This window comes from Tetrao urogallus (assembly GCF_951394365.1).
Source record: "Tetrao urogallus genome assembly, chromosome: 7".
Classification (NCBI taxonomy): domain Eukaryota; kingdom Metazoa; phylum Chordata; class Aves; order Galliformes; family Phasianidae; genus Tetrao; species Tetrao urogallus.
In genome coordinates this window covers 32,968,913-32,995,774 of record NC_136820.1, presented here as the reverse complement: position 1 = coordinate 32,995,774, position 26,862 = coordinate 32,968,913, and the positions used below count along the sequence as shown (strand labels likewise).

At 34.8% G+C, this 26,862-nt stretch overlaps 1 protein-coding gene across 1 annotated transcript in view; it reads right to left on the bottom strand.

Annotated features, from left to right (window-relative positions):
• Positions 1 to 1,430: 1,430 nt before the first annotated feature.
• MALRD1 (MAM and LDL receptor class A domain containing 1) overlaps positions 1,431 to 26,862 on the bottom strand; it is a gene marked incomplete at both ends in the record, with an annotated part of 206,527 nt that continues 181,095 nt past the window's right edge. The window contains 5 exons of the mRNA XM_079538377.1: positions 1,431 to 1,547; positions 1,856 to 1,912; positions 3,499 to 3,574; positions 12,187 to 12,277; positions 12,371 to 12,450. Of these exons, the coding sequence (XP_079394503.1) occupies positions 1,431 to 1,547; positions 1,856 to 1,912; positions 3,499 to 3,574; positions 12,187 to 12,277; positions 12,371 to 12,450 (421 nt within the window). The remainder of the gene's footprint in view (positions 1,548 to 1,855; positions 1,913 to 3,498; positions 3,575 to 12,186; positions 12,278 to 12,370; positions 12,451 to 26,862) is intronic.

Sequence of the window (26,862 nt, the reverse complement as noted above, 5' to 3'; positions counted from 1 at the left end):
AGACATAGGGTCTGAATTATTTATGGTCCTTTTGTGGAGCCAGGGGCTGGACTAGGTGACCCTTGTGAGTCCCTTCCAACTTGGGATATTCTGTGATTCTAAGCATATTGTCAGAATGGTGTGAAGAGGATGATGGAGAGATGTCAATAAGACTCATGCTTTGTTATTTCTGCTACCCAGGAAACATCATGTCATGTAGGTAAGAAAACCAAAATTGAAAAGTGGTCCCAGGTATGGAGCTCTGAGGTTTCACTGTATTATTAAGAAAAGGTGAAAGACGAACAAGACAACAACAACACACCCAAAACTAAGAAGTCCCATTCATGATGGAATGAAGCCAGCCTTCAGCGTGCTCTTCTGTGGGGAGACTGAAAAGTCTAATAAATATCAAGCATTTCAATATTACCTGAACTATCAGAGATAATGTCTGCATCCAAAAAGCTTATTTTTTGAAATCTGAAGTAGTTTTGCATCTTTTAAACTTTCCACTAGGTTTAAAATTAAGTCGACTATTAAAATGTAGTCAGGTAGGCACTGCAGAAACATTTAAGCCATCAAACTGAAAATGACCACTAAATAATTCAAGTGGGCATTATGGAAGATGACATATATTCAAGTTATTTAAAGTGTAAGCTATATCTTATACTGCAGAGGATGATATTCAAATTCAGGAGATGAACTAAAATTCCCTCCATGTAGTCTTGTGAGGACATAAGTTGCAGCTATGTGGGAGGTCAGTTTACTTGGCAGAAATAAGCTACCTGAATATGCTAGTTGCTATCTTCTGTCAACCACTAAGCTACGTACATCAGTAGCACTGTGGTAACCACTGGAGATCTGACCAGAGGGAATTTGGTCAGATGTGCCTTTCAAGATTAATAATAAATCTACTTTTAAAAAATAAAGGTATATACCATTGTATCACATTGCTGAATTACATACTGAGCAGATACTCAAATTTGTGACCATTTGATTTATCTCAATATGTTTCTAATTACACAAAGACTTTTCTTTTGCTTCCAAGTGCCCCTTGGAACACTAAAACAGCTATTTAAAATCCATTTCTAATGTAAAATTGCAGAAATATTTAAGTCATCATTTCCCAAATAATAGATGTAAAATTATGATTATTAGACTTCAGGAGTCTGGATTTGATTAAACATTTTATTAATATAGTGGCATTTGAATTGTCCAGATGTAAAATGAATTCATAGTTGTAATTACTAATCAATCAAAAATTTGGCTTTCTATATTTTTATATATATGCTTATTGATTCAATTTTTAATATAATATTACTTTCTGAACATAATTATTCTAATAAAAGATTTATTCTATGGAGTTTTATTCATATTGCAAATGCTGCAGGATCATAGCATACTTTCAGATTTTAGAACAAATCTTCAGACAAAGTCATACATCATACACAATATTAATCCCGTTTTCTGTCTATTTTCAAGGAACTGCATAATTTCTTCATGTCTCCTGATGGCTCACCATAGAGAGGATTTGAAAAAGAGGTAGCATTCTCACCTTCATTAAATGGATACTATAAATAAAAAAGAACAAAATTTAAAAACCAAATAATTAATTAGTTAGAATGCATCTGTCTTACTGGAATTTTTTGAATTATTGTATGATATAAAAAATAGCTACAGTAAACAGCATTAATGAAATTACTATTATGAGGATCTTGGCAGCCAATCTAGCCCTATTATCTTCCTAAGACACTAGCACCTTCCAGAGCTGCTAGTATTTTTAAAAGCACTGTAAGTGACTGTTTTCTCTTTCCCCTGCTACAGCGTTTTATTTAAAAGGCCAACACACACCCTACTTTAGAAATGTATTACTACATACCTCATGCCATGGAGAAACACTGACTTGAACAGCAGGTGAAGTAGTGTATCCAGGAAACTGTAAAGAGACACAACAGCTTCAAATGATATTCAGAAAATATCCTTCCATGTGGCTGTCAGACTAACACACTGTGAATGCCAATAGACAAGTGTAAGACAATATGAGGCTTGCATAGTTTCAGTGTTCAGAAAAGTTTAGAAAGATCTGTTCTTTCTTTATGAAACTGAGATGCCCGCAAGTGCACCACTTATGTGTGCTCAGCTGGAGATAAGAGATGTTGTTAAGTTTTTATAGTATGTTTTGATTTGTGATATACCATTCAGATTTAAGGTTCATCAGACACAAACAAAACTAACAACTTTTGTTTTTCATTTTAGAGGAAGAATAAATAAACACGTATCTTCACAATCTTAAAGAGAAGAGAGGAAAATTTGGTACAACACTGTGCTTCAATCGCAGTGCCTGTAGCTGCCCTCACTGAAAATCTCTCCCCTGGCACTGTGCTTCTGTTTTTCAACTTGCTATTAAAATAAGACTGTCAGGAGTATATTTTAAATGCAATACAAATATCCTGATAAATTGTATGTTATTGAGATGGGAATGTTTCCTACTTGGAGCTCTCATAAACTCAAGCCTGTAAATGAATTATTTGGCCTAATGTCTCTAAAATCACCTGTAAGGAATCTTTAAGAGATTGTACACGAAGTGTCACAATCTTGTTTAAAACTGTGGCAAAATATTATATTTCCACTGACTGTGGAAGGGACAAGGAAATTCCATCTTTCTATTTCTATCCTAGCTTAATTGTTTCAGTTCTGATAAGGGTAATATCAAAATGAGGATAGAAAGGATGTTTTAAATTTCATTTGGCTCCCTCTAAATTCAAGGTGATTCAAATTCATTATTTCCAGTGATAAATAACACAGAAAGCTGCATTTAAAGTCAAGTACATTTCTCTTGTGAAATTTAAAATATAAATCATAGCTACCACTCTGTTGTTATAGCTAAATCTTGACTTGAATTCTTTTACTACGTTATGTTCACATTTAGATATACACTTCATTCACAGACGTCTTCTTTACCCTAGGAGTCTCTCAATTATGATCAACAAGTAGCATTAGGGAAAAACGTGACCAAGGAGCAGACAATGTATAGACTTATTAGATTACTTTCAAAATGAATCTTACAGTGATGGAAATAATAATGCATATTTTCTTTAACTGAAAGCGTGAAGACAACTTGAGCACCTCTGTGTGTGATGCTTTATTGCTGTTGTTTTTTATTTTTTTCCCTGAAGTAAAAGGAGACAAATCCCAATAATAATTCTCTTTGATATATCTGGCTAAACACTTCATCTAAAATTATTTAGTTTTTTTTTTTTTTTTTTTTTCTCAGATTCAGCAGCCCACAGACAGTATTAGTTATAAACCAGTATTAGTTATAAACATCAAGATGTTCTCAGAATTGGGCTAATTTCAAATCCGCTATACACTGGAACTGATCTGATGCAGCAGTTTCTAAGTCTTTAATTTTATTAAATAAGAATCACTAGTGGGTTATGCTATTTGTCTTAGTGGGAAACCTATTTGAGGGCTACAAACTTGCACAGTTTTGAATACATAGAACCAGCCGTTGCTGCTTACCTTTGCTTTTCCAGATGAACTAAGATCTTCATACAATGGATTGGCAAATGAAGTATTTATGGTTTCCTCTACTTTCCTTGAAAAGTCAAACAAAAAACAATAAAACTCTCCAAAACCACACAGGTTCTCAAAGAATCAGATAATTTCAGGATGAAAAAGACTTTCTAAAAAGTGAGAAAAAGTTAAATGGCTAAATATATTCTCAATTCAACTCTACTAGAATGAATGAAAACAAATATTTCTTCCATATAAGTGTGATATTAAAAAAAATATTTTTCATTTGTTTCTGTTAAAAAATATATGTGCTTGGATATGCATAGAGCTATTAAGTATTCATAAAATGTAGGCATTGTGCTATACATTAGATTAAACAAGATATTAGCTAAAAAGTTGCATTGCTTTAATGTGCCTGGACTTTTAAAATTAATGCAGGGAAAGCATTTTAGGCTATTTATATAATCAGAAATAGCTTTACTATTGTAAGTATTCTTCATACTTTTTTGCTGGAAAATCAAGAATATTTTAAAAATCCCTGAAGACACCAGATTGTAAAAGTTTCATGAATGGATGTAATGGCTTAAGCAATTAAAAATGGACAAATAGGAGAAATTGTGGGTCTTCTGTTCATTACCTCACCAAGAAAGTTAAACATATGCTTTCCCAACAGAGGCCTTCACACATTTCACTTTTTTTTCTACCTATATCTGAAGGTTTTTTTATGTATAGATGACTTCTGAAAAGATGCATTTAGCTTTTTTTTTTTTTTTTTTTTTTTTTTTTTTTTTTTTTTTCCCCACTGGTGCTTTTAAGAGTAAAAATGTCTCCCCCATTGAACTTCGGCAATTTGTGCAAGGCATATAGATTACATACATGCCTTCATGCATACAAAAAACAGTGTTTGTACTAAAATAAAAAGTTCTCTATATACGAATATTCAATTACAAATCCAGACATGGATTTTCTTCTATTAAAAAAGTAGTGCTATTCCAAAGCTGCTCCTACAGGTGCTTTAAGTGCTCTCTCCTTATTAACTTCTATCCAGCCTCTGTGTTACAGCACTGAAGGAACAAGAGAAACCACCATGGAGAAGCCATGAAGACACAGATGATGGAGTGGTTAGGAAGGGAAGTTGTTGATTCTCAGTGAGAGCCAGGGGCAAAATACACTGCATGATTTCTTTAGCAAAGAACTGAAATCAGAATAGATGCTCAGGAAAACTATACAGGTAGTCTACAGAAATATATCCCCTTATGAGTTAAATCTGTGCAAGAAAGGTTGTAAACTAAAACAGATATGTATCCTTAAAATCTTTCACAAGACTGTCAGAAAGCAATTCCTTCCAATGTCAACATCATAATTCCTTTTGATTTCCTGTCACGGCAATGTGGAGAGCTGAATACTTGAACCTGTTGGTTTGTTCATGTGCCCTCTATCATACAGTTAATTATTCTTGGCATTCTGATGCTGTTAGTTTGGTGAAGCTATAATATACTAGGTTATTTATACGCATCTGAGTGCATATTTGCATACTAATTCTCCCAAATAAAGTCCATAAAACTTACAGAGAATTGATTTTTTCACTCTAAAATTACCCCTTAGTTCACAAAACCTGAGACTAGAAGAAAACTCAAATAAGAAATTTTTAAGAAACTTGGCTGTGCTTGTAAGTTTGTGCCTGAAGATTTGCATGCCTTTATTTTGGTACCTCATTCAGACAACACAAACCATATGTACGGGTTAAGATCATGATATGGAAGTAAGGTTCTGCTTGAGTTAATGAAGACACTTACAAAGGGCAAATTACACAGTTTACAGAGGGAACAACCCAATGTACCAATAGGAGATGATAAGGATAGGGATAGTTCTGATTTGTTTTTGTTCCCCAAAGAAGTTAAGACATTTTTACATATTTGAGCAAGAGCATTCCAAGTTCCTAGCTGTATCCTGAAGGTAGAAAGGAAACTGAACACAGATCTCTAGCTTCCTCTGCAAGTCCACTAACCAGCAGGCTGCCATGCAAAACTGAGGGCACAAAAATGCATTGGCTGTGTTCTTCAACATCTCTCTGTATTTTGTGCTGAAATTGGTCCAGCTTATGTGTGTAAGGTTTTCTTAAGCATAGTAATTCAGACTTCCTCAGGTTATCCAGCATATTTCAGATGTCTTTACAGTTTAGGCCTGAATCACGAAAGAGTTTATGCAGCCAGGCATTTAATAGGAATTTAAGGGCAAAATAGAGGCACCAGTTGTATTTATGCAATATAAATTGATTTATATGAAGCGAAGAATAGGCTTTACAAACTGATCTCTTGCTTTCAAGGAACTTAACGACAAAGTAGTGCTTTGGATTTCATATTAACTTTCATAACATAAGTCACATATGTGTTACCACTGTACAAGAAGGGCAAGGGTAACCCACGGCTCACAAAAATTATGGTTCAGAATAACTAATAAATTTGAAATGTAGAAAAAGTAGAAAACCATAAGTGCCAAGTCCAGGAGAATGTACCAAGCAGGGAATAAGAATAGAGTTAAAAAAAGCCAAGCATATGATGTTTTAGAAAAGGAGAACAGCAACAAGAAAAATGATTCAAACATGGGTAAAGCAGTTCAGAGAGAACTGTGTTTTCTAACATAACCATATATACCACAGTAGGAAAGTAATAATCATTGTGGGTTGTAGACCAGGTCACATGGGTAATGGTTTTGTTAAACACATCTGCATCTCCTAGTAAAAAAACTGCTGCCTTCTCTTAGGTTTTTCCATATAACTTCAGCCATATGGGAGAAGGTTATCTACTCCACAAAATGTCTGCCTGTGTAGAAAGGGACTGCTCAGTAACATCATGTTTTCTAGCGGAGAAGCATAGAATATGGATTTCATTGGTTTGGAGATAAAACTGAGAATTCTCTACTTTTCAATATACTTCTCAATTAAAAATTAAGTATTTCTGTTGTCAGTGCACAACTTTGTAGGAAATACAGTACAGAATGTTTATCATCAGGTTCACATAAGAATAAATTCCTAATGGACCAAAGAGTCAATTAAAATTAAGATGATCATTAAAATAACTCCTTAAAATAATTCTTTATAGAGGTTTCAAAGCTTCTGCTCTAAATACTAACTGCAACTCAAGATCTCAGTTTCCAAATCATCCTTGAAATCTTTTAAGCTAAACTTATGTTTGCAAAAGTACAATATATTTTGTGTATCCCACAGAAGAAATGGAGGACAGGATGCAAGGAAGGCAGCCACTTTAAAAGTTCAATTTAGAATCACTTTAAAAGTTGCTTTGTTGCTTGATTAGCTTATTAATATGCTGCCTGGGCTTTCTAGGTCCACACTTTATATATTGAGTCATTTAGGAAAGTTTATATATGTACATATATATTTGGTCAGTTCTTTGCATCTTGATACTGAAGCCTCCAGAACAAGAGATTTCCCCTGTTCTTTCAACATGTCACTTGCAGTTTCTTTGCTTGCTTTTCTAAGTGTGCTAGCCATGAGATATACATATCCAAAAAACTCTTAGTAATAGTAGAAATAGATGAATATTTCTTATAATAGCAATAGTTTCAAAGCTTCAGAAAAAAAATGTTCTACAGAAGAAGGAATGGATTAGGATAGCAACATTAGACTAATAAAACAGCTCCCAAACAACAGATATGGTTGCTGCTTCACAACTTTCTTTCTTTTTCTCCAAAACTATATCATTTTCTCTCCTTCTACAAGAAGAGTATATTTTTCTCCTCTAGTTCACAAGCCAAAAAGAGCTGAAAGAATGTAATTATATTGTCATTTTGTTAATCACTTTGGGATATAGGAACACATATAGCACAGCCACCTCAGGCAGTTCTTCAAATGCCCTTGGAGAACCTTCTCTGGAATACACTATTCATTTCTCCACACCAAACTTTCAGAAAGATGTGGTCTAATTGGAGAGGGTCTTGGGGACAGCAACTAGGAATGATCATTTTTGTAAGTAACCTTTAACCACCACCATAACGAGAGGCTGAAAACTCTGAACTTATTTAGCTTACAGAAAGCTAAACACTGTAGGGAGATACAAAAAAGTTCAAGTGTATATAACAAGTTTTTTTGCAGGGAGGAGGGGAATGTTTATCTACGTATCTCCATGATGACTAGGACAAGAACTAATGACCTTAAATTGCAGAAAAACATCTTGAGAGTTAGGAAAAGACCTGTCTTTCTTCTTGCAGTACCAAAATTGTCCTAAGAGACAATCAAATCCCTGTTACCTGAGTTCCTTAAGTGCAAATGTAGAAGAGTCATATTTGAATCTTTCCTGTGGCAGGATGAAGAATTATATTTATTGGCCCTGGTTTCCCATAACTTTCTATCATTCTAAAATATTTTGTATGAGCTCCTCAGTTTTTCAGTCTCTTGTCTACACAGTAAGATATATTATTGATATGCTTTTCAAATTTTGCATTTTGTAATCATTTTAACTGATAGGACTGATAACCACTTTGGTGCATTAGCATTGCAGCTGATGGCATAGATCAAGATTGGGAAAAAAATAAGATGAAAGGATCCAGAGACATCAACTGCATTGGAGGCAATAGCTATGTTTCTACATAGCTTAGCTAGATGGAAAGTATTTAATTTTCACTTTTTGTCTTTTGTTCTTGAAAACAAAATGAAGCATGAGAGGGCAGATGTATTAAATGGAAGTCAAAATGCAGTTTTGCTTCTATTCAGTCAATAGGGACAGATGCACTGGAGAAGTGAAGCAACTGGCAGCCTTCCCTTCTGAACCAGAACATGTCATCTCTGGAACATGAACAAGAATATGAGAAACATACATGCTTTCTCCAATTTGAGAATTTTCTACAAAAATTTCACATATATCCACCTGGGAGCAGGGAAGTTGCTTGCATATCTGAATGCCATAGATTTTACTTCATTCTACTAATGAAGTCAACTGCTGCCAAGTTCTGTGGCAGGCTGCTTTTGTCCATTAGTAAATAAATACAATGACTTCCAGTAACTCCCACTTAGACTCTGATGAGTTTCAAGCTTGAAGATCAGAGATGAAATTATTGTTAAGGAAGGAGGGGTGAACAAAGTGAGAGAAAAGCATGTTGTCTGGATTGGAGTGAAAGCTTATACCACTATCAGTCTTTCCAGAGAAGAAAAAGAGGGACGATATGAAACTCTCAGGTGCTCACTGCTTAATTACGACAACTTCCAAAAGCAACATTTTGTGTTTAAGGACTCACCAGTGTACTCCTATTGCCTCCTAACTGGCTTGTTACTGAGAAGGTTATTTCTGTGGAATCTGAAAATTTAGCTTTTGTGCACATTCTTGTGCTATTTCATTTGAGGCACAGGTGGATCTGCATTAAATTTAAAAATGCACTGAGAGCTAACAAATTCTGTTAGTGTGCTTCTTTGAGGAGCAGCTACAAATTGTTTTTTTTTGTTTTGCATTTGTTGTTTTATAGCAGGACAGAAAAAAGGAGATCCTTAGAAAAATTATTAAAAATAGTTAAACAGCAAAACATTTTTTTCAGAAAGCAGTAAATTTGGGCTTAAGTGTGCAAAATCTTCCTTGTGAAAGAGAGCAGACACTTTAAAGTATGGAGTTCCTCTAATGCCTAATGCCCTTAAGAAAACAACACAACCCTGAAAGTCTATAAGAAGATACAAGCCTCTGAAATGAAAATGATCTGTAGGAAAGTATCATGTGCACAATTATTGCTTTTAGTTCCTCAAATTCCATTAAAAAAAGAAGAAGAAAAAAAAAAAAAAGTAATCAGGAGAGTTAAATCTCATGCCTCTATGTGGTGCTGTCACATTGTACATTTTACAGACTTATGCAAACACTAGTCACTTCTTATTCTCAAGCTTTATCTCACATATCCAAAATACAGTATTATAACATTGGTTAACTTTGGACTAGTCATTGCTTATTACTCATTAAGTAGTTAAGAAATAAATTGCATCAATTTACTGCTATGCTTCCAGCCAAGATTTTTATAAACCAACCTGTGCTGTGTTACCAAGGATGTAAAGACAAAGAGAAAAACTTGAATTTCTGTTGTCAAAGTTTCAGATTTCAATGTTTTCACAAGTTCAAAATTTCAATGAAACTGACATTCAGTAGTTAGATTATTCCTTGACGATGCCTGCAAAATGCATGCAAACTAACATGTTAAGTCAACTATGATTTAAAACAATGCAAATACAAATGTATATTCTGTGCCATGGGTTAAGAAATTTGATAGCATTAGTCAATTCCTAATAGAAAAACCTCAGAGCCACAAAAATCTCCAGCATTATCCTTCTGGTAGCTCCAGTGAAAACAAATCAAAACCAGAATGAATAAACTATCTAATGTAACTATCCAATCTATTACGAGATATGGTTTAGTAGCTTAGTGGGCAGTAATGGTGACAGGAGGATTGTTGGACTAGATGATCTTGTAGACCCTTTCCAACCCTGTGATTCTATGATTCTATTATTCTCCTCCTGTGTTGTTGTTGTTTTTTTTTTTTTTTCCCACAGCTCTGACTCTCTTCATTTCAGAGGTGTCATACTAAGAAGATTCTCATTCAGCCCTATTTTTCTTCATAACTAACAGGATGCTTAAGTGTTTGGCATATTGCAACATGATAACTGTTCATGGATCAATATAAAAAAAAATCTCTAATTTATTTTAGCATATATACCTACAAGAAAGGAAAAAATATTCTTCAAATACAGATATGACAGGGGAAGAGAAGTGGAAGGCAGTGCAGCAGCCCTTAAGCAAATATTTGTAAAAGAAAAAGGAAGTGTTTAGAATGCAAGAGAAAGTAGCTTAAGAAAAACAGTTTCATTTAAACACCGTCAAACATATTTTATTTGAAAAATATTAATTGAAATTACAAACAAATTTACACAGCTCTTGAGATACAACTTATCTTGCACTTCTGAGGTGCCTTTCTATGTATTACTTCACCAAGTTGCATAAATGGAAATGAATTAAGCTTAAAGCTTCTGTGAAGTAAGATAAAGCAATGCTATTATTCCCACTTTACAGAAGGTGAAGCAGACATAAAGAAAGTAGGTGATGCTATGCACTCAATTAAGTGTAGCACAACCACTAAATGTTCTTGCTTCAATGTTTTGCTTCTGTGTCCATAGACAACCCTATCTGCCAGGGGTGGTAAGCAGTGTTAGGAAAGGTGTCAGCAGCAATAATATCAGGGCAGATTGTGCAGTTCAGTAAATAGTTTTGGAGACAGCAATATCCCCAAAGTATGAAAGGTCTATAGCAAAACAGAGGTTGAAAGGAAAAGAGACATCTCTGAATATGAGTTTTAAAGAAGAGAATGGTGAAGGAAATCGAACAACATGAGAGTGAAGAAGGGAGTTCACTATTGGAATTCCTGAAAGGGAGGGAGTGATACTTGTTGCTGGTGGAGAAGGATTGAGCAGAATAAGCAAAGAGATAGGCAGAGATGAAAATATAGGTGATATAGGAAAATTAAAAAAAACAGCAAAAAAATCTTAGGGAGAAAAGAACAAGTAGAAATTATCAGAGCAATGACACAAAGGGCTAAAAGATAAGAGATCTGCGAAATAATGCATGTCAACCTGGGATAGGTCTTACAAAAATGAAATCAAATAATTGGATAAAGAAAGACCTTTAGTACTACTAGCAATGTTATCCAAAGCACTTGAAATATATTTTTAAATAAAACAGCACCAATTTTTCTGATTTCTTTCAATCAGTGAAGATGATCTTTATGTAGGAAGGTGCTAGAAGACAATGTCCTTTCTGTTTGCACAGTACTGATAGCAAGTTGGAAGAAAGACACATTTGGGGAAAAAAAGCCACCATCCAGAACACTCATTCATCACATGCAAGACCAGTACTTAGACCACAAGCTGAGAGTCTGTACTGGAGTGATCCTAGTAGAAGCCACTATAGTATCGGACAATGGGTGTGAGACGAAGAGGCAGAGTGAAGAGGTGAAAGGAATAGACATGGTGTCAAAATAAACACTGATTAAGAGGACTAGTACAAAATCAAACAGGAAGCCAGATTGTCAGCATGTCCAGGTACCAAAGAAGAGGAGACAAACAGTATGATTTGTGGAAATCTTCATGTGATGCTGCAGTTTTACAGCTTGATTTTTTTTTTTTTCCAATGTATTAAAGATTTTTTTAATGAAAACCACTGATCTTTCAAAGTGGAAAAAAAGCCTGGTCTTATGCCACCCAGGTATCACAGGTAAGAGTAAGTTCTCAGATGTGTGTAAATATTGAAATAATTTAAGGCAAAAATGTTCTCAAGGGAAACGTGTCCTCGGTAGCTTCAGAAAAAGCTGTCAACCTGCCTTTAATAAACTAATTTGGCCTCAGAGATAAAGAAACCACAGATACATCATGTTTTTCACATTTAACCATCTTGAACAAAAACAGAGATACTGCTATTAAGCTGGATTAACTTTAGTACTACTATAAAGTTAATCATATGAAGTTGAATCAAAATATTCTGAAAGTCACGCCATAACTCATTTTTAGTGGACTCAGGTCCACTAAGATTAGAACTAGAATGTTGAAAAGCTAGACTGAAGGGGGATTTAAATGTTGAAACCAAGGAGACTGGGCAGTAAGCCATTGCTTTGTGCCACACTTGTGCCTGCCTTATACAGAATAAAAGTTTCACTTACATTTTGTGCTCTTTCTTCTTTGACAGGAAACATAAGGCACCAACTGCAATTTTAATCAGCAAGAAACTGATCCCCAACCCAATCCAAATATCTGCAAAATCAGAGCAATCAGACTGTTATAAGAAAAAAGAAAATACTGAAAGGATGAATAGAAAGATAGTTCTTTTTTCCAGACCCAACCCACCATTTTGAAGATTTGAAATGGGAGATTGAAGAGGCTTAGCACTTATGTGACAACGGTTTCCTTTCCATTCTTTTCCACATCTGTGAATAAAAAAAAAATAAATCTGAAAAGATGAGAAGCAAGGATCATAAACTATGGCAAGCACACAAGTATTTTTGCCTCTGATCAAGGCTCAACTAGGAATTTAGGTTAGAAATACATAAAATAAATAACCGCCCTTCTAATAAAACAAAACAAAGCAAAACAAAAACAAGCAAAAACAACTGCAGAAACCTATAAAAATTCAAAGATTAGATTTGGCTTCCTTGTCCATCTTAGCATAGTATTGTTATCTTCATGGCAAAAGATAGGTGGCTCACTTCCCTGCTCATTTACCTTTTATCACTCTATCCCCCACATGCATTCTAAATAAATTTCTGAGCTGGGTATCTGGTATGCTGGTATAGACAAAGATACACAATTAGAAATGAGATAGAAATCTCTTCACTTCTCATCTACCTTTTTTTTATTGTTTATCAATTTCATTACAAAAATGATACCCTTTAAAAAATATTTATTCAAAACCAAGGTACTTCATTCTAAATTTGCAGTTCACTCCAAGAACAATCTTGACTTGAAGGAACCAAAATTCAAATAATCTAATAGAAACTTTACAGTTATTGTTTAATAGTTGATCACAGTGCCCATATGTGTAACATTTGTTGATTTGTTTGTTTAAATTTCTGGTTACTAGCTTTTGTTGCAGTCTTCACTATCAGAGAAAAGAGACCTTGGAGACCAGATCTTGGTTGCCTATGGGGAAATCTGTGATCATTTGGAGTGCCTCACACCATCCATCTGGGTACTCCAGGGAGTCATAAGTGGCAGTAGATACTTATACAGCCCAAATCAAATAGTGTAAAAGGAAATTTATTCTGTAAAGATAGAAGTACGTCACACACTAGATGACAACTAAATGTAAGGCTCCTCATTTGATAAGCTGAACCCCACTGTGAGTGTCTCACTGGAATGACTTCTACCAGCTTTTAAATTATCTGAGTAACTAGTGTTATTTTTTTTAAAAAAGAGCATCAGAAAGTAGTGATGGCAGCAATCCCATTCCAGTCCTACTACTGTTGCATGAATAGAAATTAATTTCAATTCTCATAACTTTTTACGCATTCACAAACAATTAATATTGGAGAATCTTACATTAAACTGCTTTCTTAATGTTTTTGTAGTCATCAATTTTTGTGATGCAACTTCTACTTTGTAACTGTGAGCTCAGCTCATGCTCTCCCGTATAATACAAAATCTTACATACACAGAATTTAATCTTTACATTAAAGTTGTTTTATCTGAACACGTGACAGAATACCAAGCTATTTGTAACAGGTTAGCACAAGGTGCTGCCCATGTGTCATATGCCAGCAGTGAGTTAAATTAGGCACTCTGGAGAGAGGGGAGTATTTCACTTTCCTGCATATGTTCAGATAAGTGTAGAGAGAGGCCAATTAGGACGATAGAAGCAGTAAGCATCTGTTTGCAGTCTCAGTAATATTTCAGAGTAATCAGGGTTTGTCAGAAAACAAATCTGTATCCTAATCTCAGGAATGACTGGAGGAAGATGACTTCACCAAAGACCAAAAGAAACTGATGTGGGATTTGTTGCAACTCAGGGGGGCCTTGAAAAATAGTGGGTGGAGAACATGCTGTGTGGAAAGAACCAGCACTATTTGGACAGAGCGAGCAGAGAGATTGATTTAATCCATCTCATGCCACAGACTTGAATTTTCTCTGGTTAAGGAGTTACTTTTTTCAAGGTTAATATATAGTATACTAATGAAACCAAGCTTAGAGACTAGAGTAGTATCTTCTGACATGCTCATTTTAAAGAAAAAATGGCACAATTTCAGCTGACAGCTCATGATGAGCTGCAGACCCATTGTATTCAGTGACTGAAAATACCCAGTTCCCTTAGTCTTCCTTTTTCTTCAGAATATTACAAAAATCATGTAATCCATAAGCTGTTCTTTTACGTGGACTGATGATTTTATACAAATGTGAAATTGCTCTTGGGCTCATAACAAGCCCTGTGGATCCATGTAGAAACACTGCAATCTGATGGTAATCACCCATCGAAATCATTTTCTGATTGCTCTCAATTATATAATTTCTTTTCTCCCCATTTGCCAGATTTTTTTGTTGAGCTAGATATGCTTTTAACCCAAATTGCTCTTTCTTGACTGTCACTGCAGAACTTATTGACTGTAAAAGGAAGAAAGAGAAAACAGATTTGCAGCTGTGCATAAACACTACTCAGACATGGTAAAAGAAGTGCCATCTGCTGCTCCACAACCAGTGGGGCATGACACACCTCAGAGCTGCTTATTTCTTACAAAGCAGGTGGGTGTACTGGTAAGAGAATGGGAAAATCCTACCACCTAGTAATAACTACTTTCATATGTTGTAATGTTTACATTTAATGATGAAATACCTCCATGCATTCATGCTATCTGCATTTGAATTATGGATGAATATTATGTACATTTAGTCTGTTAGGAAATTAGTTCATCTTCCTATATATTCAACTACCAGCTAACTTAGATTGGTCACATATTCTCCAAATCCTTGAATCCTATCTGAACGGTTTTATGTTTCATGACACACGAATTAGGAAACTGATGTCAGATATCAGTGGGTAATTTTGGTCACTGAAATGGTTTTTCATGATGATATACCAGATTGTTACTGCAAATGTTCCCTAATAATATCTCTATTGCTTATCAAAAAGGGGGGGAAAAAAAATAATGATTAATGTGAGGGAAAGATAAGATTATCAAAAAACTTGGTGAGTTAGACAAGTTCAAAACCAAATAGGGGGGGAAAACTACTGAAGGACATGAAGTACGAGAAGTTTTTATAGAAGGAATTAGGAGGCTAGGAAAAAAAAGATGACAGTAGTAAAGACAACACAGCTAATCCTCAAAGACAAGGATAGAGAAGGAATGCTAAAGATCAAAAAAAATCTGAAAAGTGGAGATATTGCTTGGTTAAGATCTCCTACTTGTATATTACTGTATACAGATAGTTTCATTTGCTTATTTTTATCTCTGGAATAGAAACTCAGCCATTACTCCTAACAGCGAGGTAAAATATGAAGTTATCAGAAAAACCCTGATTCTAATTTGGAGAACCATGCAAGTCTTTCTAGAATTTGGCCCTTCCCCTTCCTTGCCTACTAAATGCCATTTTCTCAAAAAAAAAAAAAAAAAAAAAAAAAAAAAAAAAAAAAAAGAGTTACAGCTTGCTGAGAAGCATTTAACTTCCAGTAAAGCTGTAAAAAAACAAAATGCAAAAACTGATTGCTCATTAACAAGTTGATATAAGTACTACCTCTGGCTTCTTCCGAAGCCAAGTGTTTCCATGCACTGAATAGAAGATAACTTGTCTTAAATAACCAAAACAAGATTGTTTTCTAGATGTTTTATGATATTTTTATCATTTTATAGTATCTTACACTGTACAAAATCTACTTTACTGCTGTAATATCTGTGGTGGAACTAATGAGGGGAGAAAATAGAACAAGATATTTAATGGTATTAGAATCTGCCAATAACTCAGATTAGAGAAGATAACTATTCTGTAGTCTGAATTTAAAATAAAATATAAATAATTCTAAATAAACTACTTCAATTATTCTGCTGCAGAGAGTCAAAATAAATAAATACTATGAGTGTTGCCTTACATGGGATAATAGATTTAGGTAAGAAATCCAGAAGACTACTTTACATGTCATCAAATAATACATATATCATTTTATCATTTGTCTATCACCTCTGCTATGCAATGGTTAGATAACAATAGCAGTTGCTGGCTGAGCTGAATCTGAGACAGGAAGAACAGAAGAGAGAAAATATTTGATGAACTTCTCTACAACGTTGGCTTCTGACTGTCAAAAGACAGTGCAGGGCCGATGTTAATCTTCATTTCACACAGCCACTGAACTCTCAAAACCACTGCAGGCAATAATACTAGTGCTAATATTAGCAGTAATACTTTTTTTTTTTTTTTTTTTTAAATATTGTAGTGATGAAAATGCAGCATCGGTGAAGCTCAAACTTGTACATAAAGATGGAAGAACCCTTTCTTTAGCCAAGCTCACACACTCTGAGGCCTTAGAGAGTTCCACAAGGGTGACATGAATTTGAGAATACATTCTCAAAACAAAACCCAGAAGTAAGGAAAAAAATAAAACAGCCATGAAAAAGAAGATGAGAAATGTACATTTCAAACTGAACATGATATTAGTTCACACTATTTTTGAGGGAATGGAAGACATTCTTTTAGCTGTTTTTACTCAGGGCACAGAGGATACTTTTTTGTGCTTTTGTGGTCAGATTAGTACAGTCTCAATACCCAGATTTAGGCCTCTGGCTGGTACTGCAAAACAGTGAATAACAGAAATAATACTATACAGTTATATGTGAAGTGAAGTCTAACTTCAACTTTGTACTGTTCAGTCCTTGGCATATGCAGTCCTGAAGTGAACTTTAATTACTCTAACAGCTCCAGGTAGGTCAAAGCAGCCCGTGGCTCAAATCCAAGAGATGGCTCACTTGAAGTCTAGTTAATGAAGGAGAACACTTAATTACCTACCCACTGCTGTGCATGGACTGTATTTACAGCGCTTTACATTCAGTTGGGAGGCAAATAAGTTTCTTCCTCAAAGTAACTATTATCTTCCTTTCTGGTGGGAGCAGCTAGGGATACATGGGTGTTGATGGTGGTGGAAGGACCTTACAGAGCACAGATCAACCATGTCTTCTGGGCAATGTGCTAAATCTTCATTAGCAGGTTAATGCCAGTTTTGAAGTAGTTCCTTAATAATCCTTTTCTGGTATTTTACTTTTAAGACAGACAATTCAGAAAAGGCTTTGAATTTATCTCTTGAGCCATGAACCTTAAATTCCACATTATTTATGTGAAATTAATTTCACTGGACTAATTAAATCTTGACTAATTAGCAGCAGCACATTTTACATGGGTCTTAAGCTCATATGAAGCACTGAGATAGCCATTGCAATCCGTTCAGACAGGAAGTTCCCTTGTAGTTGAAGCAGGAGGAGCAAAAGAGACAGACGAAATAGCACTTGAATCCTTTCACCCCAGTGCACATCCTAATCTATCCTGCCTGACAAAACGTCTTCTCTTATTAGTGAGCTCCTACAGGAAAGTCACCCTGCACGGAGAATGGTAACCTTACAAATTTTCTTCTAGGAATTCCAACCCATTATTTCTTAATACGCATATTGGGAATACAGATGGGTGAACATTGCTTGTGTTGCTGAGCTTTGTGCCTCAGATTACAGACCATTTCACTCAAAAACAACAGATAAAAACAAACAAGTTTTTTGTTCTTTTTGATGTTCATTCAAGGCAGGTTTAATTTACAATAACATGTCTGGTTGATACACTGCCGCATTTCAGAAAATCAAACTTTATGCTGTATTAATGATAGCATATGCAAGCCTCCAAATAAATACAGATGTTTTCTTGATTGCTCATTTTCGTCTGATGCTTTGCTTGTGCAATTATTTCCTTTAGTCTGTAATAGATAAAAGCTCTATCATTCTAGCCAATCAGTATTACATATGGCTCTTGGATAGGAATTGATTTCGTGACAGCCTAGAGCAAGTATGAACATAGCTCCTTGTTAACTTGGAAAGAAAGAATTCCAAAAGCTGCATTTTCAAAGAAGATTTTATGTGTATGAAAAATTAAATTGTGAAAACTTTTTTTCTTTCATTTTTGTAGTTTTCCTTTTTTCCCCAACAGTAGTAATTATTAACATTTCATAATGACTAAGGTTGTTCAGTAAATTCAGAATGATTAACATCCACTCATCTAATCACTTAATGCCTGGTATTAGCACTATGTAAATTAAGGCAGTAAAATATGGATTAATACAGCCATATTGCTCTCTACAATAAAAATAAGTAGTATGACTCCTTATTTTAGGAGTTTTCTCCAGATATTGTGCTTACTCACAAATCCGTCACAAAATGCATCTTCTGAGTGAACCCATATTTGCCACTGTTAATGTCTATAGCACACTACGTAGAAATCATTACACATACGAGTGCTGTCATTATTCAGGATCTATGTCATACCTGTTGGAGTGCAACCTGCTCCAGGAAAGGGAGCAGAACATAAAGGAAAAAAAAAGAAAAAACCCTTAGTTCTTTGCAGAAAATAGACTTGCCCTCTGTTCTATTGGTGTAAAAGAACCTTTTCATTTCTCTGCCTTTGCAGTCAACATTTTGCAATATAAGATTCACCAGATGTTTGTAAGTATGATGAAAACAGCAACTCATCAGTCCATTATAAAATAAATGGAAATAAAAAACCAATCATATTATCTCATCAATCTTTAATACTGAACATAATATTTCAATACTGAATGTTTTGAGAATGGCCTCAGAAGATATCATACTTATGACGAATGTAACCTTTTGCCTGCTGTCTATAGCTGGAATTCTTCCCTCTGTGGTTGAATTCACAGGGGGTGTGGGAAAAGCAGAAATTTCTGCTTTTCAGAAAAAAAATCTGAAGGTGATGTAGCTTTGAATGTCAAGAACTTCAGATCAAGCATTCAAATACCGCAGCTAGCAAGGAGTCCACAGAATCACAGAACCACAGAATGGCCAGGGTTGGAAGGGACCTCAAGGATCTTGAATCTCCAAACCCCCTGCCACATTCAGGGCCACCAACCTCCCCATTTAATACTAGACCAGAGTCCAAAGAATAACAAACTCAGGAATGAAAAAATATGTCTCTGTACAAACTTTGCTGCTTCTTAAGTGGTGGAGATGACAGAGGAAGTAAACATTAAGATGACTATGAGTTATCAACACTATGTAACCTTGGGGCGAGGAGTACATCAGGAGGCAGACCTAAGCAGTACAAGCTGTAGTGTGTAGATAAAGGCACATTAACCCACAGGGAGGGAACTGGACATTCTCTGAAATACTGTGTGCAGTTCTGCTCACTTCTCTTCAAAAAGATGAATGCCAAGAACAGAGCAGAAAAACAGAAAGTCTTGCAAGAGGATTCTGAAAGATTTTAGCTTGTTTAATCTACTGAAAGAATAGCCAAAAGACATACAGCTTTTCTCTAGAAACAATTAGGATGGACAAACAACAGAGCAATTGAGGGGCTATTCAGGTTATTGAAGGATACTTGCACACACACAGATGTTTATAAGCTGGCTATGAAAAAAATATATGGATAAATTATATCAACACAAAGAAGAAAGGCCTTATCCATCTCAGAAGAGCCATCCATTAAACTGATTTCCTCTGTACTTGGTGCCATGTACCCACAAGAACATCAGGTGCTGAAAACTCACAGTAATACAGAATGGCAGAGAGGAACATGCGAGCCAAGAATTTTTCATAATTAGTCATAAAATGAAGCTAATTGAACTTATTAACTGCATTATATTATATAGCTGCACGTGGTCACAAGGGCCTGGATTTGCTGACCTATATATACAGTTCTATCATGAAAATTGCTAAATCCATAGTTGATAAATACAGAAGAATTTACATAGAGCAAAATAATATGAGATATAAACAGATTCTAAATAAAATATAAGTAGTCTGAGAAAAAAACTGGGAATTACTGTAGGTTATTCAGTGAAAGTAAGTGTTCAATTTGTAGTATAAAGCATACACTGTGCATAAAGAGTAAGATAGGAGTTATTAGAGATTATAGTAATTAAAATCATGTGACAGAGACTGAAAAGATCAATTTTAATTTATACAGAAGATGAGTGGGTGCAGATATACTAGTGTAAACAAAATGATATATGGTAGATGGAGGAAAAATTGCATGTTGCTGTCTATCTTTTAGAACATTCAATCAAAGTGAAAGGAAATAAATCTTAAACTAATAATAAGGAAGCTATTTGCCACATAGTGCTTAACTGACCTGGCGGAGTCCTTGACACATAAGTCTTAGAAGCCAAGAACTTAATATGTACTAGAGACAACTTCTTAAAACAGAGAACGAAAACCTTTAGAGATTATGAAGCTTTAAGTGCTTACTGATAGTAATTTAGAAGGAAATTATTGTACTGGCATCATCATTTTCTACATGCATCTTCTTGCTTTTTCACTCCTAGGTTGTGCTGTCAGCTACTCCCAGGTCTGCAGTGTGATACACTGCAGTTGCACATTGCTCTTACAGCCACAATGAGAGGCTTTAATTACAGCCTATGTTGAATTAGAAAAGGTACCTGTTAGAAGGAAGGACTTGGCAGCTGTATCTAATTACTTTTTATACAGATATACAATGAAACTATTGTGAGCAATTTTAAACGTTTCCAGAGGGACCTAATTTTTCTAACATTAGTCTCCTGAAAAAGGAGGAATCCAGAGACAGTCTAGATAAGAAAAACTTTGAAATGAAGAGACATTTGGCTACAAAAGTGTCAAGACAAGCAGTTGAGATTAGATAGGTGCATTTGGCTGTTACATAGCTGGGCAAGAACAGGACCTTCACGCTTGCTGTTAAATGCTTAAATAAAAAACAAACAAACAAGGTCTGAAGTAAAATAGGAGCACGAGGGTGAGCTTTGTGTCACAGACAATTAGCTCCTGCTACGTCCAAGCAAACAATTTATCAAAGGTGGAAGGATAAATACTTCCTCTAGCTTCAGTCATTTTAAATAAAGGTGACTGGAATAATTTGGAGCAAATATTTCTTCACCAAAATTTCTAGTCACATCAAAAACCTGATGTATCGCAGAGTTTGAACTTAATTTTTAAAGAAATTCTTCCAGTGTCTGAAACCTGCAGGATTTCTTATTAGTTTCCTTTTTTGGTTTCTACCTAAAAACTTCAGAACAAGCCCTTATTTTGCAATTATTCAACTAATAACTAGATTGATTTAAAATACAAATCACTTTATGGTGGTCTTGTACAAGAAATAATTTTTCAGAATATTTTATCTTATCATACGGAAATACAGGCCTATCTACTATTTCCTGTTTCATTTCCTTCTGCAGCTTTCCTCTTCAATAAAACAGTCCTCAGAATTCATTGAGGAGTGGTATGTGGCACACACACTTAATGGTACAGATTCGTTCAGCTACAACAAAGAAATATGTACTCACAGCAGATGGCCAGACCTTAAAGTCACTATTTCAAACCATTATAGTCACTTTAATGCTACCTTTTCCAACTTAATGAGATGCTAGCTTTATGGTTACAGATTTTCTAAACAACACTGAAGCCCAATAAGAAAAGAAATAAAGTATTGAAGGAAGTATTTGGTGCTAGATTGAAAAGAGAAATCATTGTCCACTTAGCTAGACATTAAAAAAAAAAAAAAAAAACAAACACCAAAATTCTTCAAATTTCTTCAACAAATTCATTAACACCAACTACCCCCCCCCCAAAAAAAAAAAAAAACAAACAAAAAAAAACAAGCAAACCAATAACTTTTTTTAAAAAATAGATGATTGCTTTTAAGTGATTTTTCAATTGAACTTTATCTAGGACAAGAGCAATATTTCAAGCCAGATCTACTCTAAGGACAAACCATCAGAAAGCAATTTATTGAATTTCAATGCTAACATGAGATATTGACACAACAGGAAAGAAATATCTTGAACGAATTCTGTAGGTACATTGAGCATGTGAGATCAGAGTTCTAACAATGACAGTCTTAAATGAGTGTCAGTCCACTGCATTTAAATCTGCAGCTGCATTTGAAAAAAAAAAAGGCTAACAGAATATTGCTTATAAAAACAAAACAAAACCAAAACCCCCCCCAAAACTTGTCATTTTTAGAGAGGATGAAAAAAAAAAAAATGCCGTAGTCATTTTCTGAACTAGAATTGAAAGATAAGATACTGAGAATGCAGAGCCAGCACCTTTCTGAACAAGGAAACTTTGGTGTAGGTACACCAAATGGTATGCCTAACACAGAGACATTTCATCAATAGAAAGGCATTTATTATCATTTACAGTATGAAATGAATCTACTCAAGAAGTCTTTGTCAGTACCGAGGTATCTGAAATGTTGCAGCAATGTAAAAAAGCTCAATGAATAGCCTTAGCTTAAATTAGTTTACAGCAAAACAGAAGTCCTTTATACAGTCAGGCTGTCCTTGACTTCAACTCTTGCTTCACAGTTCTTTTTCCTTCCCCTTCTTTTATTTAGAGGTGGGAGGGGGGGGAGGGGGGGGAGGGGAGGGAGGGGGGGGAGGTGGGGGGGAGGGGAGGGGGGGGGAGGGGAGGGGGGGGGGGAGGGGAGGTTTCCAATTTTACTCACTTTTTCTTTGTTGGCCCTCTTGCATTTTTCTGTTTCTCTTCTATTCTTTTGTTTTATCCCTTTTCCTACTCCTGAAACATACACTAAAATGTTAGATTTCCTCTTGAAGTACTCTCAAAAGAGGGAAAGAGGATGAGAGAGAAAAAGGGAAAGGGCAGAGAGACAAAGAAACAGAAATGTCAGAACTGAATCCCACCACTCTTTACATACTTTTCTATCTAACATAATCTACAGTTTCTAGAGGATTAAATAAATACTAAGGAATGACTTAACAGGAAGCTCGATCCATCTCTATTTGCAGCAGGTTGCAAAATTCATTTGCTTTCAGAAATAGCACTGATTTCATATTTAGGTAAAAGCAGAAAAACTGTAAAAGAAATAATGCAATAAAATATGACAAATATAACGAATTTTAAAATAGACCTGTTAGTATCACAGTGAAAAGCTTTTTGCTTAAATGCTCCATTGATGGATATCACAAGAAAAAATAATAAAAATCTGAATATATTTAGGTAGCTTTTTTCTTCACATACCTTTCTTTTCCTGCTTTGTTTTCACTACTTTTTTTTTCTTTTTTTTTTTTCTTTTTTTCTGTATCTTATTCTCTTCTATTGAACTCTGAAAACAATAAGTAGAGACTACTTTTTTACCAACACTATATCTACAGAGGTCTCTCTGAAAGTAATACATCCCATTTACTTCCATGGAAATGACAGCCAATACAAAGAGCACAATAACACTACTGGATATAGAAAATTGTCAGCTACAAAACACTATTTTTCAACAAAGTCACCACCATTAGGTGTGCATTTTTACCAGCTATGAACAAGAATCTGTATGTAATACTTGTAAAAATCAGCACCAACAGAAGTGATCCACTGTTGCCACTGCTGAAATGCACCACCCACTGTGCTCACATCCACTGTTTGGCCTCCATAAATGTTCTGCAAGCCTCAATTAATGTCAACGTATGCAATTATTTTCTGCATAGAGGAATTCAATTCCACATCTTTGCTCCATCCGCGTTCCCATGGCTGACTCCATTCTGTCATGCTGCCCCTCTGCTGCCATCTGTCACATGGCAACAACAGGTAATTGGGTTTTTGTGGGACGGTTCCAACTCTACTGACTGCTATACCACCAAAACACACTTCTCATTTTGTTGGCCAAAGTAACAAAATAGGAAACATTGATTTTGGAGAGGCCCAAGTAATTATGGAAGAAATACTAGGTATTTATTATAAAGTCAATTCACATATCTTTTTTACTGATGTTTACTTTTTACACAGCTTTCATATACATGAATTTCCAATTTCTTTGTTAAATCATTATTTAAATAAAAAGGGCAAGCAATGAAATTTTTTTGGTCATTATTAAGCCACATAGTGCAGTTAACAATAAGAAGAAGATAATTTTGGATCCTTCCGATCTCCCCCCATTATCATCTTTCCTGTACTGGTGTGTTCTTTTTATCAGCTGAAATGGTCTGTTTTAACCAGTCTGCCAACTCAGGCTATTGCTCCTAGCAGGTGGATTGTAGTATATTAGAGCTTATAAATCATTTTGTCATTCTCAGACAGTCATAAATTTAACTGCTTACATAGGAGACATCAGTACACAGTAACATCTAATGCTGCTTCTCATCGTTGTATAAGTATAGTGCACAAGTACAGACAAAGATTGTGTCAATACCTACAGCTACATTCTTTAAAAAAATTATTTTGAATTTTAAATGCATAGTGATAAGAGACCTAATTCAAAAAGCCACAGTTCTGTTTTGCTTACCCTCTGCCTAATATAGATAGTGGTTTACACTCTGATTTGAATAATTTCTCAAAAAAGGCTTAAATTCAGTAATAAGTTCAATGTGCAAATGTGATCCAAGCAAAAAAATAATGGTGGGACTCATAATAAAAATGAATTCCCCAGAAGCATGCAGAATTCACTCTCTAGCTTCGTTCTAACAAGTTAAAATTATGAAATCTTCAGAGAAATGACCTTTAAACAATTTATGAGAACCCAAGACACTTTAGATGCAATAAAAATAATTTCCTCATAACCTTTCTCCCAGCACCACATTCCCTTTGTGTTGTTATGGTTACAGAGTCAAGACTTCAGAATTTAGCAGAGGCTAGAATTAAGGATTCCCGTGCTTTTTCAATTCAAACCCTCATGCATACACGTTCAGATACAGTATCTAATTGGAAGATCACAGACTCCTCCAGATCTTCCTTCCAAATAAAAAACTTTAAGTCTGGTATTCAGTGCTTGCAATGAGATTACCATCACAGCATATAGCAGAGGCAATTTACCATGCCTAACAGAAGGAAAAAATATTGATGTTACGAGTAGCTGAATCTTCTCTATTGTTATCAGTGCTCAAATCTTCAAACTGAACTGAATACTAGTCTGTCTGTTGACATTAAGAGAAATTTGAACTCCTGGCACATTCTTGAAACTTTCAGTGAGGAAAATAGGTAGTTCAAAATCTGACTCATTTACTTGAATTCAATAAAGGACTGAATGGGTTATTTCAACTCGTATTTGGCACTCTGATAAAACAAAAGTCTTCCAGTGGTCTTTAGTAGATATTATTTTTAATAGTATATGTTGAGCAGCAGCTAATCATAGAACTTCTAACAACATTCTGCTTATTCATTCCATAAACTCTTGTTTGCAGCTATAGAGATGAAGGATGGAGTTAATGCTGCTGTGCAATGAATCATTGTGCTTATACAACGGAGAGCACCCTTTATACTCCTTTAACATGTATCACTAGGCAGAATGAAAACCTAGTTAACCTGCACTGCTGGTAAACAGCCTGAACAGATGGAGGTAGAATCCAAAAATTTGAGAAGTCAACAAATTCTTTCTGTGTTCTGTTTTTCTACAGATTGTCTTATGTCAGATGTTGAGAAAATGTGGAAGTAAGCCATGACAAACATTCCATATTAATAAGGGATTTACATTTTGTGAAGGCATGGTGTCAGTGCAGTAAGGCTCAGGATGAAATCTTTTAAATAACTCAACAACTGAGTTCATTAATCCACTTTTTTTTTTTTTTTTTTTTTTTTTTTTTTTCTCTGACTGCAAGGATATTGCAATTTTTAAAATCTATTTGAAATAAAAAGTGCAAATTATTCTCTATAGTTCTAGCAGATTACTTTTTTTTTTCCTACTCTGTATCAAACATGATCTTAATATCAATAACTGAAAATAAAAAAATGATATCTTAATTTCACAAAAATATCAGTTAGAAAGTGTCTCATTAATGCACAATTACTTTTTTTAACATTTATTGTAAATTAATTCATATTATATTATATCCAAAGATTATATGTTTGAAAATGTATCCTTAAATATGACCTGAGTAAGTCACCTTAGATATTGTGTGTAAAAGGAGACTGAATTTATTTGAACATGACAGTTCTCCATCCCTTAAAAGAGATTAAACATTGATGTTTTCTAGTAGATTTTTTTTTTTTTGTAGATTTTCTTACTAGAAAGATTTTCTGATAGCAATTCTTCTGAATGTTATGTCATTCTTATTTTTCATTATCTACTTAATGATCTGTTTTACACAGCAGACCTGACCACTTTTTACATCCTTTCTCTTCATACTCCTGACTTTAGAGATCAGAAGTCTATGGTATCTCTTTTCTCCCTCCAGGTTTCTTAGCCATATTGAGGTCTCAAGTAAAACTTCAGAACTAATGGTGATGAAGTTACATCAAGAAAGATCTAGACTACTAAATCCCAGAAGATGTGGTATGAACACTAACCAAGTATATCTACAAAACTGTGAATATAGAGATAGGCTAACACAAGGTTGGCATGTTGACAATTCGTTTGATTTTATCACAGGGTCTGTGATACTCGACTTTCATACTGAGTACTTGAGAATCTTAGCCTGTTTCTTTCCAAATGTAAATATGCAGATAGATTCTTTTTATTTTTATCTTAAATTCCTTAAATCAGCCTGATTAAGTTTAGTTGAGACATCTGAAGGAGTCAATAAGTTGTTCTTTTCCTGGGAAAGACTGAGGGGGGCTTGGCTGGATAGCAATTAACTGCACAAAAATGCCATCCTGCAGTTCGTGCAGAAACTACTACAACAGTAGAATAGAAACTTCTGAAATAGAGAGATGAGGCCTCAGAGCTGACAAATG